Source organism: Eulemur rufifrons, chromosome 27 (genome assembly GCF_041146395.1).
Source record: "Eulemur rufifrons isolate Redbay chromosome 27, OSU_ERuf_1, whole genome shotgun sequence".
Classification (NCBI taxonomy): domain Eukaryota; kingdom Metazoa; phylum Chordata; class Mammalia; order Primates; family Lemuridae; genus Eulemur; species Eulemur rufifrons.
This window is the reverse complement of record NC_091009.1, coordinates 20,732,627-20,748,201: the sequence shown is the minus strand read 5'-3', so window position 1 is coordinate 20,748,201 and position 15,575 is coordinate 20,732,627. Positions and strand designations below refer to the sequence as shown.

General features: G+C 38.2%; 1 protein-coding gene across 2 annotated transcripts in view; it reads right to left on the bottom strand.

The window, feature by feature from the left end:
* USH2A (usherin) overlaps nt 1–15,575 on the bottom strand; it is a 611,994-nt gene that overhangs the window by 480,229 nt on the left and 116,190 nt on the right. For both annotated transcript variants that reach the window (XM_069459265.1, XM_069459264.1), the window contains one exon: nt 8,674–8,857. In XM_069459265.1, the coding sequence (XP_069315366.1) occupies nt 8,674–8,857 (184 nt within the window). The remainder of the gene's footprint in view (nt 1–8,673; nt 8,858–15,575) is intronic.

Here is a 15,575-nt window from a genome sequence, read left to right as displayed (position 1 = left end):
ATGAGGAGTGGCGATAGATAAAGCTGGAAAGGTAGGCAGAGATAAGAAAATGCTCTATGAAGGCAGCAGGAAGGAGAAATAGAAAGGAGTAGGATAGCTTTGAGAAATGTTTAGCAAGTAAAATTGGTAGGATGGGATGCCAGACAGAAAAGAGAAGGGAAGATGGACATGGAGTTATTTCCAGTTGTCTAATTTGCTGACAAGGGGATGATGAGGATGTCATTCAACATAAAGAAGGAGGGAGGAAGAGATCTCACATTGCTGAGGGATTTTAGACAAGGATTATTAATAAATAAAAGAGAAAGAGGTTTCAAGGCAAATTGGAGAAATCGGACAAAGATTTTTGTTTTCCATCAGTCCCTAGCACAAAGATTAGCATACAGCAAGTGTTCAATAAATATTGTTGAATATATGAATTAACAGTGAATAAAGCACTAGGAAAGCTTTAGGCTTAGGATAGGACAGGAGAGATACACCCAAACGTGGCCTTTAGCTCTAATGACAATTTAGCTGTTTCGAGCTTTTTATTGGCATAACTCTGTCTGTCCCCCTGCCTAACGTCACCCCCAGGGAATGGACAGCCTTTCTCTAATGGCTGCCTCTGCTCAGCCTCCCTAAGACCAGTGTTCTCAGCTCAGTTCTCTTGCAGGGGATTCAGTGAATGCTACAGTGCCCTCTAGAGGAGTTTGATTTTCTCCTACTTGAGAGTACATTTCACCTCTGCAGTAGAGGTGTGACTCATTCAGCTTCTTAGTTTTCCATTCATCACAGCCTACTGAGAGCAACTGAATTCTCTTGGTGCTGGAATCAGAATTAGAGGAGGGGGATTTGGGGCTTGGGCATCCACTTCATGTGAGCTGGAAGCCATACTCACAGGACTTATTGAAAGAGGAAGTGAAAGTGGTATTGCCTCATCTGAAAGGGAAAAGCTAACGATGTCCAAACCCACCCTGTCTGGTGAAGCTTTCCCAGGCAGAAATATAGGAACTCATAAAATCTCCATGGGGCAGTGACTCCCTTGTATCCAGGCAATAGTGACATCCGAGTCCAGGGAGGTGATATTCTTGTCATCTAGAAAAGAGCCTGCTCAGCAAGGTTCTGTATCGGAGACATCTACTTCCTTTCTGTTGACACTCCATATAATCGTGCAAGTCGCTTTGAGATATCACAGCAGAATCAAATTCTTAAAGTTCTCTCGGGTAGAAGGGAGATTACACTTATTCTCTATAGCCCCAGAAAGCAGAAATAAGACTAGGCAAGAAAGCCACAGAAATGAAACTTTTTGCTCGATATAAAGAACATTTTTCTATCTGTCTCAGAATTACAGTTGTTTGAAATAAACTTAAGCTACTTCATGAGACGGTGGGCTCTTTTTAGTTCCATGTTTCAGACCAAGAGCTAAATGACCATTTACCAGTTATTCTGAAAAGGTGATTTATGCGGAGAATATATAGGGTAGAATCTAACCAAAATTACTTTTAAGATTTTTTCTAAGTCTATAAAGTTATGATTCTATGATGCCTAGTGAGATTAAGTCACTTGCCCAAGGTGACAGTAAATCTAGTTACAGGGTCAGCAATTTTTATCTATAAAGGGCCAGATAGTAAATATTTTAGGCTTTGCAGGCCATGTGATCTCTGCTGTAATAAAGCTCTGCTGCTGTAGTATGAAAGCAGCCACAGGTGATGTGTGAAGTATGAATATTGCTGCTCTTCAATAAAACTTTATTTACATAAACAGGTGGCAGGCCAGGTTCATCCCCAGGCCGAGGATTGCTGAACTCTGGGATAGCAGACTGAATTATTCCATTCCCCTGCTGTACCCACCCATCCTCCCCCCCTACAATGTCCAAGTCCTGATCACCGGAATTTGTGAATATGTTACCTTACCCAGTAAAAGGAACTTTGCAGATTTGATTGAATTTAAAGATTTTTGAGAGGAGGAAATTATCCTGGGTTATCTGAGAATGACCAATGTAATCACAGGGGTGCTTATAAGGGGAAGGCAGGAGAGTGAGTGTCAGAGAGAAAAGGTACAAGGATATACGCAGAGGTCAGAGAAAACACTACTCTGACGGCTTTGGAATGAAGGAAGGAGCCGTGAGCTAAAGAATGCAGGTGGCCTCTAGGAGCAGGAAAAATCAAAGAAATGGATTTTCTCCTAGAGTCTCCAGAAGAAACAGAGGACTGATGACCCCTTGATTTTATCCCAGTGAAACTAATTTAGGACCTCTGACCTCCAGAAGTATGAGATAATAAATTCCTGTTGTTTTAAGCCACTAAGTGTGTGGCAATTTATTATATCAGTAATAGGAAGCTACTCTATCTGCTCTATTGGAAAAGCCAGAACTGGAACCTAGACATCCTGATGCCCAACATTGTGTTATTCCTATTATATCACATGGAATAAAGGCTACTAATATATAAAATCTGGTATTTCAACAGCATCGTATATCATGTATATTAAGGGAGAATATATGGTTTGGTGGCCATGGGAGATTGCAAAAATAACCACAATTCTTCACCCCTCCCTCCATGCAGGTCCTTTGTAGCTAACTATATAATTCCTTCCATCCAAAAGTAGAGTCTATTTCCCCACTCCTGAATGTGGTCTGGCCTCCACTTGCTTTGGCCAATAGAATAAGCAAAAGTAACCATGGTGGCAGTTCCAAGCACAGTCTGCAAGTGCCTTTGCATGCTTCTGCTCTTTTCCTTGGGACTCTGCCACCACCTTGTGAGCAGGCCCTGGCTAGACTGTGAGATGATGAGAAACTCGTGGCCTGTTTACCCTGTCACCCCAGATGACAGCCAGCTGTCCACCCAAGAGTCACTTAGGAGCAGGAATCTAAGAAGCATATTCCCCAATTTTTCCATTATCACACCATACAAGGAAATCAGTGGGCAAGAAAGTTATTTGCAATCATTTGAAGTCATTGACTTGGTTCTCAGGGAAAAGACCAATTGTGATCGATTGGAAATAAGCCCATGAAAAGATTAGCAGATCAAATCTATAACATAGTGTTCAAATGTAAACCGTTTGCAGCAAAATCAAAACTAGTCTGGGCACAGAAGTATATCCCTTTATTTTATCTTCTAGAAGTCTGAGCCTTTAGGCTCCCTAACCAGCCTAGTTGTCCTGCCACCTGTGGAAAGTTACAGTTCAGTGTGTGTCAGCTGGTAAACAAGACAAGTAGTGACACTCCTATGTCCTTAAGGCTTAAATTAAAATAAGGCACATAAGAGTAATGAATACCGAGGGATACATCAGTAGGAAAGAAACCTTTGGGGGCTGTAACGTATGGATGTCATATAAGAAAAACAGTGGGGTACCAGATGAACTGAAGCAGTTTGGAGGTCTGTAGGAAGGAGCAATTATAGTTACAGGTCATCCTGAGGACAGTAGTGAGTGCAGTGTGTCAAGTATGGGTCTCGACTACCAACAGAGATGAACTGAAGATGGCCCATTTTTATCTCATTGTTTTGGGGTTAGACAAATACTGTATACCCTTTTTTGCTTTATTGATTTTTCAGTGGGCAGACTTTTTTTGCTTCATTGTTTTCGATACTGATTAAATCATGTTTATGTTATGTTTCAGAGGTAAATGGAGTAATGTTTGCACTAGGATCAGCTTTTTTAAATACATGCCCCTTTTCCTGATCAGTAACTTTTGAAGAATGAACCATTTAAACGGAAACAGGCAAATGATATATTCCAGCTTGGTCACAGGAAGTTACTGTTGTGTTGGGTGGATTTTTGTTGTTGCTGTTATTTAGGGTCAGGGTCTATTTTATTTACCTTGCCTTCGGGAATATTAAAAAAAGTATAGAAAATAAACCGAGAGAAAAATTCTAGCAAACATTGCTATGCACAATAGAGTGGGGAAGGTAAGGGATATGTGGACAAAGCAGATGAGGAAGTTAGTTTATTTTCTAAACTGATGAAGAAATACGACACTTGTATCTTCTTCTTGCTTAAAAAAATAAAAGATTTATAATCTATTGTGGATTTTGAAAATTAATAAAGTTCTATTTGTAAGAACCTACCACAGTGCCTAGAGTTCAAGACAGATTCAATTTATTTTAGCTGATTTTACAAAAATTTTTTACAATTTATTTTAGCTGATTTTACAAAAATATTTTTAACAACAGGCTATACTCATTTTCCTATATTGAATGTCTGTATACATTTAGACTATGTGTGAACTTTTTCCTTCAAGAAACAAAAATCTCTTATACTAGATGGAATCCCATATATTTTAGCCATCTTTTTTATACATTTTCAAAACAGCTAATGTTAGTATATATACCATAATAACCAGAAGTCAACAAAGAGATTCAAGAACAGTATCATTCAAGAGAGGAATGGACAACATAAAACAGAGAAAACCCATTTTTATCCCTTCTCAATGCTGAGCAAAAGTATAAACTCAAGCGATTGTCACCATCACATTTTGAAACATCTTTCTCCATGACCTTCTGTGCTAGACGATTTCCTCTGTAATGATTATCAATGTTAAAGTGAAAAGAGACAGCAGAATTCGTCAGTGCAATAGAAGGGTCACCTCAAATCACAGGCATTCCCCATGGCTGACTGAGGAAGGGACAAAGCCTGCTGGTTTCTTTGGGCCCCCTATGGTCATGGAAGGTTTTATGCTTTCTATCCTTTTCAGAGAAGCTGCACTATATATGGCAGCTCTTCTCTTCCACAGTTCTTTCCAGGGGCAGCCTGGAGACTCTGTTCTACTCAATATCAGAGCCAATCCTGCCCAAGCTAGAAGATTCTCAGCCCCACTCAAACATGGGTGGCTTGGGTTTGCCTAATTATGTGAAGGTTTATACACCTTGCACTAAGATGATGATGGCATGAGACTTTTATTTGTTATTTTGCAGGGGAGGTGAGGAAGTAATGCAATTAGTTCTGTGCTGGTTATATTAAAATGAAATGCATGAGGGACATGCAGATGTAAAACTCAGACAAGTAGCCATGGGCCTAGAGCCCATGGTAGGGATCTGAAAAGGTGAAAAGATATTTAAGAGTCACTAACATGTATGTAGCAGTCAAAATTAGGGACATAGATGTGTAAAGTGAAGGGCCATATTAAAGAATAGAAACCAGAAAAGTGAGAGAAAACAGATTAGAGAAGTAGAAGCCTGGAGGCCAAGGGAAGAGATAGTTTTAAGAAATAGGATGATAACAAAATGACTGACACATTGAAAAACCGTAAGTCACGAGACGCAATCACAAATCAATTTTACTTTTATCTTTCACTGACCTTTTAAATGTATTGCGTGGGGCTAGTGCCCCTGTCTTCCACCTGGATATAGAGTAAGCCAGTCACAAGGCTCCTCTGGTCTTTCTCAGGCAATCCTGAGAATTTTAACCATCATCTAAACTAGTTTTTGGCTGTCTACATTTTACAAGTTCTGCTAACGTATGTACCAGGTATGGTGGCTGATGAATGAATGGGAAGGAATGAAAAAGAAGAAGCAAGGAACAAACTTTAAAACTCTTTTTAAAGGTTAGTGATTAAATGAAGAGTGAGGGATTAGACAGTAACTTTCAGGACTCACAAGGCAGAGCACAGTAAGGGAAGCATTTTTCAACATGGCAATGAAGAGCATATTTGTAGACAGCTATGAGATAGTCAGGGAGGAGATGTTTAAGTTAAAGGGAGGATTTGATGGAGCAAAGTTCAGAAGGAGGAAGCAGAGGATGAAGAGGAAAGGGAGGAGGAAGAAGAGAAAAACAAGAAGGGATCATGCCAAGAACAGGCAACAGGTTCTTTTTAGAAAACAGTTACACATGGTTTTCTTCTAAGACTGGATAAAAAATTAACAATGTGTGACAATGTAGACAAATTGAAGGTGGAAAGAAGATAATCTGGAGATACTTGTACCTGATTCTATATTGTCTAGGAAGCAGAGGGCTAGATTATCTGCAAAGTCGAGGGCAAGGGCAGGAAAGTGAAATCAAAGAAACTGGTAATAGGTTAAAGGGCGGGGAGAAAGTGAGGTCATGAGAAGCACATACATGATGGTCCTCCAGGCAGCACAGGTGCATGGTCTTCCTTCCAGGCCTCACAGGCTCAGGGCAGGAGCAGGGCTCACCCCTGCAGCTGACCGGCAGTGCGACAGAAGAGGGATGGCAATCAGGTTACGATAAAGAATCAGAATTAAAGTGGTTTTGTCCCAGAGAAGGAGTAGGAGACAGAGAAGTTAGGGATGAAGCTGATCAAAAGAGGTCTATGTACAGAGAATGGACTAGAGATTAAGAGAAGAATCAGATTATGTGAGGGTTCGTGGATAAATTGGAGAGGAGAGGGGAGAAAATCCCATCCCTCTGATGGGGTTTCTCCACGAATGAAAACCTGGACATCAGAAGATAAAAACAAGAGGATGGAAGCAAAGTGCTATCATTTCAAAGCACAGTTTGTAATTTTAAAAAGGTAAGTCCCTCCCCACCCTGAATCAACATAATAGGAGCCAGCAAATATGTAAAGATATCTATTTTATTTATATAAAATTTGCAAATCTTTTTGCTTTAAACCCACACTTCCTCTCCATCTTTTATCGTTTTTAGAAATCAGCCCAGCTTCTCACATTTTTGCTCTATTTCCTAGACTCCAACCTCTGCCCTTGTCCTTTCTATGTGACTGAATTCTGCTTTCTTGATTTTCACCTCAGTACCTCCTCCTAACAATGTGCAGCTACTACTTTGGCTCTTTCTACTCCTCACAGACTTAGGTAAATATTACAATCCACCTTCTAACCCAGAGTATCCATTTCCAGTGCTAGCCAAGCCCACTGCAGTGTGGCAGGAGATGGAGCACTGTTTTAGAAGCAGTTCTGGGTCCTGGATTAGACAGAGGTCAGGAGTGAGTTGGGTAGGTAATGGGAGACAAACAGAATGGGGTCAAGGTCACCCTGGAATTTAAGAGCATTGCAGGGTAGAGGAAGTGGTGGAATGAAGGGAATCAGGTTTCACTTAAAGAAAGTAAGTTCAGTGGAAAGGCTGAGGCAATTAGACATGTCTATGTCATTTAGCAGAGGTTTGAGTGACAACTCTGAGAAGAACAAGAAGGATCAGTAGAACAAAAACGAGTAAGAGACTGTCACAAAATGCCACTGATGGGCACCAGTGTTTGAAGGAGGACAGTTGACACAGGAGGATAATTTTCTTGTGGTAAGTGTGGGCAGAAGCAAGAAAAAGGTAGGAAATCTAAAGACGGAGGTAGCCAGGAATGAAACAAGCATACCCCAGAGTTCCAACTGGGAAATTTACAGAATGTTCTTTCCAAAAAAGTACATACTGTAGGTAATATGTGCCATAACTGGCTCTGATTTTACTATCAAAATCCTCATAGTCCTCTTTATTTAACATTTGCCATGTGCTTTCTATACTCATGCAATGATTTAGCCTTTGTAGAAAATAGTAATGTTCTCAGATTGCCAAGGTAATGGTAATAGTTCTATGGTAATAGAAGTGGAACATCATGCATTAAAATATATATGTGCATGTGTGTAATGAGAAAAAATTGGTTTAATAAATATTTTAAATAATCTTTCTAAAATTTTTTCAATCAAATTAAATTTTAAAAGAAAGTCAAGATGCACTGGTTTGAGTTCTTTTTCAATAATGACCCTGTCACCTGTCCACCCTCTAATAGAAGTGTCAATGAGGAATATAGCAGCCAAGAGGCAGGCAGCCTAGGGGACAATGACTTTAAAAGAGACCATAATTGCAAACCCTTGAATAATTAGCGATTATATTTATAAATACACACACATCCTGAGAAATAGATTTGACTGGTTTTATTATGTATCTTCTGAGTTCAGCAGACAATACTAGTTTCTTAGAGATAGGAACACCAAAGAATTCATACATTTAGTCTGCACTTTAGATAAGGTCATAACCAGACCACACACACACACACACACACACACACACGTGCACACATGTACATGGAATTGGCATCATAGCACATCTTCAAAAATATAGCAGTAAACACAAATGAGTAAAGGCAAGGGCCCACACATAGGCAGGAAATAAAAAGTAGAATATTAACGACAGTATAATTGTGAAAAGTCATTTACTTTCAGAATATACGTTATACACTAGAAGAAAAGAATCATCATAATACAGATGTGTTTCTAAACTGCCAGTCTTTAAATCTAAATTATAAAGGGAAAGAAACCATAAATAGATATAATAAACTAATAAACACATAAGCAATAAATTCAAGGACCATGGAGAACAAAGCATATACATATACCTGCTAGCTATCCTAGACCACATATATGCATGTATATATATTGTGTGTGTGTGTGTGTGTGTGTGTTTTCTTCTTTGGATATCACTTTATCTATCTTTCTCCACATCCAGATTGTAAGCTTTTTGAGGGAAAAAGGATTTTATCTACTTCAACATTCCCAGACCCTAGCACAGGACACATCTATCAATACATAGCAACTCCCACTCTAGGAAATATTCACAGATTACTATTATGTTTAATAAATGCAGATGTCACAGAACTGAAAATATATCAACAAAAAGAACAATTTTCATAGAAGCTATTGCTTTAAGACTTCCCCCAAAATTATTGTTGGTAAAGAAAGAGTAATTACAAATATAATTAAGTGAAATATTTAATTATTAATTGGTATAGAGTCTTACCTTCCAGTCTGAGGATCGAATCCATAGTAATGGTCTTTACATTGATCACAACTGTGCCCAGTAATGGAAGCATCTTGGCAAACGCACTGACCGGTTAGGCTATCACAGATGTGACTAACTGCACCAGTTGTATGGCATGCACATGGCAGGCAGCCAGTGGCATTGCCCGGAGAAATATAAAAACCTGGAAATAAATACATTAAAAGCTTTTATATATACTCTTCACCCAGTCTTGTCTTTACAAGATCACATTTTGATTACATAGAAAACCAACACTCTATCATGGCACTACCTAATTCCCAATACAAATGTGGTGATAGCTGTTCCTAACAAGTGTGTCAATTATGAACAAAGAAAAACCGTGTAAATGACTTACATTGCACTTGAGTGTCCCCCAGGCACCTAATATTCAGTATGTTTAAAATCTACCTTGTGATCTTTCCACTAAAAACGTGTCCTCCTCTAATCATCTCCATTTCGGCAAATTTTACCACCATCTAATCAGTTGCCCAACGTAGAAGCCTGAGACATTTTTGGTAGGGTTGCATGATAAAATATAGGATGCCTAGTTACATTTCAATTTCTAACAAACAATAATTTTTTTAGTAAAAGTATGTCCCATGTAATATTCACTTATACTAAAAAGTTGTTTTCTGAAATTCAAATTTAACTCAGAATTCTGTGTTTTGCTAAACCTACAAGCCTTGAGTGCTCCACTTCCCTCATTCCCTACATTTGCAAATTACCAAGGCCTTCGGATACTGGTAATTCTAAACCTTCTACTCTCCATCCCCATTACCACCTCCCTAGTTAAAGTCACCGCCAACATTTTCTTAGCTAATATCATGAACCAGCTGCTACTACTGCAAGGGCTTTACGTTCAGTATTACATTTAGCTCTCATGGCAACACAAAGAATGCAGGAATTATTATGTTGATTTGAAAACTGAAGGTTAGGAAGGTTAACAAATTTTCCTAAAACGACAGAGTTGACAAACAGCAGAACCCAGGTTCACATCCAGGCCACCTGATTCCAGAGGCCATCTCATCTAATGGGGTCCCTCTTGTCCCACTCCCATCTATTCTTTATGGTGTAGCTGCGGCAGTCTTTTTCAAAGTGTAGTCTGAACATTCCATTCTTCTATTTAAAACTATTGGATGACTTCCTAGTCCCTTTAGGAAATAAACCCAAATCTCTCGTACAGCCTCCAATCCTATAGTCAGGTCCCAGCTACCTCTCTGGCTTCAGCTCACCGCCCATCACCAAATGGGTCCATGACAGTCTTTCTGGTCTTGAGGCCTTGAGGTTTTTTCATGGGCTGTTCTGTCTGCTGGAATGATTTTGACCCATCTCTGCTGCTTAGCTCACACCTTTGTAAGTCAGGTCTTGCGACTTCCTCAAGTAACTTTCCCTAGACCAGATTAGGGATGCCTGTTACGGATTCATAGCATTATTTCCTTGAGTGCTCACAAAAATTCTAATCAATCTCATTTCCACCAAAATGTAACCTCCATGAGGGCAGGAACTCCATCTGCTTAATTCATCTTAATTCATCATTCTCTCCCCAGCACCTAGTACAGTGCTTGGCCCATGTAAGGCACTCCATACACATTTGATGGACTAATAAAAATGGGCCAAATTATTAAACAGGCAGTGAACCTCACAGGTACCACAGTAAAACACAACCACAGAATTTAGAAATTTTAAATTAATTCTAAAACGCCTATTTTTTTTCTTATGGCAAAAGGAAATAAATACATATATGATTCAAAAATATATTCAAATTACTTGAAATCTATTGGACCAGGAGGTGGAAGTCAACAGTTATAAAATTAGAAACACATCAGACATCTGAATGATGGGGCAGGCATATGAAGGAGAAATGGCTCTTGGGGTTGTGTGACATGTGTGTATGTATATATGTATACATATATAAACACACATATACATACACACACAACATACAAAATGATCCAAGAAATTTTATGAAATAATGCGGTAGAGGGATCATAGGAAGATTCTAATGAATCAAGTTACAGTCAATGAAAAGGAATTGCATAGTTGTCATGATTGCTAAAGTGTATAAAAAGTAATACTGAAAGGGAGAGAGCATGAGCACAAAGTGAATCCATTCTCTATCTATTCTATAGGGAAAAACAAAAAGTAATTAGGATATTCTAAAACTCATTCCAGGCTTTAGTTGAAAACAAGCCATTTTTTTACCATCACCAAAATTTTTTTTTTTTCCCCTTTTCCTAGACCCCGTATGTTCTCTCTTACAATGCCTCAAATAAATAAAAAAACATTGTGCTCAATGAGAGGAAAACGAAGGAGCTCAGAATCTGGGCCATTCACTTGGAAGGAATTAACTAATTCTGTCATTTTTAAATAATAATTTATAGCTAGATTATGTTCTTTGCTTCTTTCCATTCCCTGACAGCAACTTGCCTCATATACATTTCTAGAAATAGAGTATGGCCATGGTAGCTAATGTATATTCTCACACCTGATTCCTCATGTGATCAAATTCACAAATTGAGAAAGTTTCTATTTTGGATTCGAAACCCCTGCGGTTGTGATTCTTTGCATTTTTCTTCCTGTGAAGGTATCTAGGTCCTTAAATTCATGATGATGCTATCATGAATGTACTAAGAGCACTCCAATTTGGATAAATTACCCATTAGCCCAGATACTTAGAATTAATTTGGACTTACTGCAATAGCTTCAAGCCACTGAGAATTCTGGAATAATCAAGGATGATTTTTACAAGAAATGATCTATTAGATAAATCTGTAAATACAGGGATAAGGTTACATTTTGGTGCAGAATTTGGATAGTCCATGTTTTGGAGAGCAAAGACTGTCATAGAAAAAGCATAAATAAAAGCAGAGAAGAACAAAATAAAGGTGATCAAACACCTAGGGAGGCTGACAGTGGAGGTAGAGATTATAGGAAAAGACAACATTGGAATTTGCCTTGAGGTTAATTCCCCTCCTCCTCTCAGGAACATGATTATAAAGGTTAATCCCACTAGTATTTTAGTTGTCCTATTTTTAAGCAGTTCTAATTAGGATGACTCAGGTAACTTCCTGCTCAAAGATTACTTTTTACCTTACCTGAATGTGCCTAATTCTAGACCATTACCTCTCCTTTTATGACTTCCAACTATAGAAAACAACATTTTCTCTTCCCTCCTGCTTAAACTTCACCTCCTGAGTGTGGCTTAAAGATAACTGACCTTAATTTCTCTTAACTCAATACATTTCTGATCTCCCTCCATTAGCTCCACTTCATGTTCCACCACATCTTTATATCTGTATCATTTTAACTGATCTTTTTGAGATTTCTTTCCATGGATGATTCTGTACCACATTCTTAAGCATGGTCATTAGGACAACGTTATTACCTTGCATTATGTAGTGCTGAGAGTTCACGCATATATAGCACAAATCAGCCTGCTAAAGTCTATATTTTCCCCAGTTTTATTTCAGCTAACCCCTCATCCCAAATGAAACAAGTCTCAGATGGAAAACACTGTATCATCCAGCTGAAGTAAAGAGTCAGCCATGTCATAAAATAGTGTTGCTTTATCTAGGAGAAGGCTCGCAGGGTCCATGGAGTTCAAAGTTATTAGCAAGGCTGCTGGTATCCTCTCCTACAGTGGCTATTTGCACAGCACAGTACCTGTCCTGAGCATAAAAGAAGAGCCCATTTCCTAGCAATGTCCCTCCCGAGGACCATGAACAACAAGGCTTTGCCAACGTCTTGAAATAAGAGAAAGAAGAGAAGTGTAACCTCTAGGCCTTTTTCAGAAAAGGAGGGCAATGCTGAGGCTAAGCCCTAATTATAAGCCATTTAGAAGAAACTGCTCTCATCTTAAGCCAGAAAATGGACATAATGTTAAGAGACTAGGGAGGGGTGTGCGGCTCCCCTATGCCGTGCAGCAAAAGACTACCTTAGTAATGATTTTACAAATCAGTGTTTTCAGAATGAAGTACAGTTGATGATGCAGTTTTTAAATTAAAACATTAATAATTTTCCTCCATTTAGTTTTATATAAATACTAAAATTATTTGTAAAGTTGATCAAATTTCAATAAGTGAATATATAAATATCATTCATCCTGAAGACATAATTTCTCTTATTTAAAAAAAAAAATTGAAACTCTTTTCCAATTAAATTAGATATGATGCTTTAAACGTTCTGCTGTTATTCCTTTTTCCTGGGTGGCTACTTCTTCCTCCAGCATCTTGCCAATTCCTACTTACTTATAAAACCCAACCCAGGAATCATTTTCTCTAAGTTCTCCAGGCTCCTCACCCTTTCAGAATTAATCATTCCCTTCACTTTACTACTTCTCTATATTGTAAATTTCTAATATTGCACTTATCACATTGTGTTACATTTACGTATGACTCACTTTCCCCTACTAACCACAATGCTTTAATATATTTGTAATTATAAACCTTACACTGGCACATTCCCCAGTGCATGGTAATTTATTCAACAGGTGTTTATTGAAAAATGGATATATGAATGAAATGGACAGAGGGCTGAATGGATGAATGGGTGGATGGGTGAATAAATATCTGTTATGAGATGATCTCTTTAACACTGAAAAGGAAAATGGTAAACATAAATCTGTGAGTCATGAGAGTGATTGGTCAGAGTGGCCTGGCCTATCAGGGAGTCTAGCAAGGAATATATATGAATCAGGTATAATAAATTTAAAATACAGTACCTGTCATATCAACAAATGGAACAGAGCTACAGAAAGAAAATGTTACCCTAAAACTATATTTCCTGTTCTAAAAAACAAAGGAAATAATAATGTGTTCATATGAAGAAAAACATTCTATTGGACTTTTCTGTTTTATAGAAATTCTAGTTTTTCTATTTATGGGAATGCCCATGAAAGGCCCCCATAAGCATATTCTCAAAGAATCAGATCCACTGAGAACAAAAAATACAAATAATGACAACTCAGACTGCATCTGGGAGATTATAATGAATATACATACATACATTCAAAATCCACAGCAAAACTTTTATATTCTCTTTCCCACTTTTCTCATTCTCAATATTTATCAAATATACACTCTAAGGTCTCTCTTCTACACCATTCCAACCATTCCAAAATTTCTCCAACTTAGTTCTTGGACAGAATTGCATTTCTAGACCCTTTCAGTTCAGCTTTTTGTTATTTGATCACTGCAGCTTCTCAGGACTCTGTTAATTTTCATTTTATGACTATTACTTGGGTTTTACAAGACAACTGAGATGTCCCAGGACCTGAAGCAGTAAGCCAGAAATGAGCTTGAAGGTGGAGGAAGGTAACAGTATCTATTTTAACCCACCCTCAAATACTTATTGTGTAAACATTTAAGACAAATATTGAGTTATTCAGAAAAAGTTTCACTCTTACAGAGCACACATTCCTGAGCTAGATGGACCTAGATTTGTAAATGGCTCTTCTACTTAGTTAGATTCCATTTTCCCCATTTTAAAATGGGAATAATACTGGCCCCTCCTTTATGGAAATATCGTGCATATTAAATGGGATTTTGTAAGCAAAGCCGTATTACAGAGCTTGGCACATAGTAGACACTCAGTAAGTATTATCTGTTATCACCATTGTAATTGTTACTAGCTAGTTTTCTATGAAAGTAGAATTTTTCTAAATTAAAGTTTAAATAAAGGCTTGTCAGTGTCTTTTCTTTCTTTTCCAGATGTTCTTAAGATTGGGGTCTGTATTTCCTATGACAAGAGTCTTTCCTGACAATTTACCAAGGAAGAGACTCTTATTCTGAGACCAGGTCCCTCTGTGAAAAATATGTTAACCTAGAAAGTTGTTTCACCAAACACTGAGACATGTGGCATAATCGGATCTCAACTTTGATGCATTGATTTTTAATGAAATATCAGCCATCTGATTCCAATTCCATTGGCAGGGCCTTGCATGAAATTCTGGCCTGTGAGCGCATTACTTAATAAATATGATGTGCTTCTTAATGAAACAAGATACTTTGCTTTATGAATTATAAAAGAAAACAAAAAGTAAATACTAGGGGAAGCATGAGGCATTGTCCTATTAGTACAAAACATGTCATAGGAAGCTGTTTTCATTATAAATTAGCCTTTATTTTATTCCAAAGCTGCAGAGTCCTCAATAAACTCCCCTCTGCCTCTAGTTCTCAAGGACAAAGGTGGGTCACTGGCTCGGGATGCCATGACATCTTTCCCTGCCTTTCTCAGCCTGGCCTCTGATTAAGTGCCTGCTGCTGAACATTACGAGGTCATCCAGCACTGAAAAAAGGAACCGGGAAAACATATTTAGTGCTGTATTTATTAGTGTGGATATGTGTACATTCATATACGTACACACACTCCAAATAATTTTAAATTAAAGCATTTTTAAAATACTTAATGGAGGTTAAGCAGCATTTTTAACCTCTGTTCAAGTTATTGAATGGCATATTAAAACCAATGTGGCTCTAATGTACCTTCTAATGTGCACTGCTGCTTTAACAAATTGCCTATAAATTTTAGTTGAATTAAGCCTATTCCTTGTACATTCGTAGTAAGGTTAGGTTAATAATACATGAGGTTTCATTACATGCACCTTCCTTAATAATGTTTTTTAAGAAAGTGGGACAAGAATCTATGCACAGGAGTCCAGCGTGGGTCAGTACTGTTTGTGGTCACAGATGAATGGCAGGCAGAAGTCCTTAGGCTTGTCATCCCTGCCCCCTCCTACTCTGAACTTCTCCCTCCGTGCACCACTGCTCACGCACACCAGCATGGCGTCTGCCCCGATAGTACATGATCTAGGTCTCTCAGATGTGTTTAAAGAACTAGAAATGAAAGCTTTAGATAGCAGCAGTGCATTTTACTGTGCACAC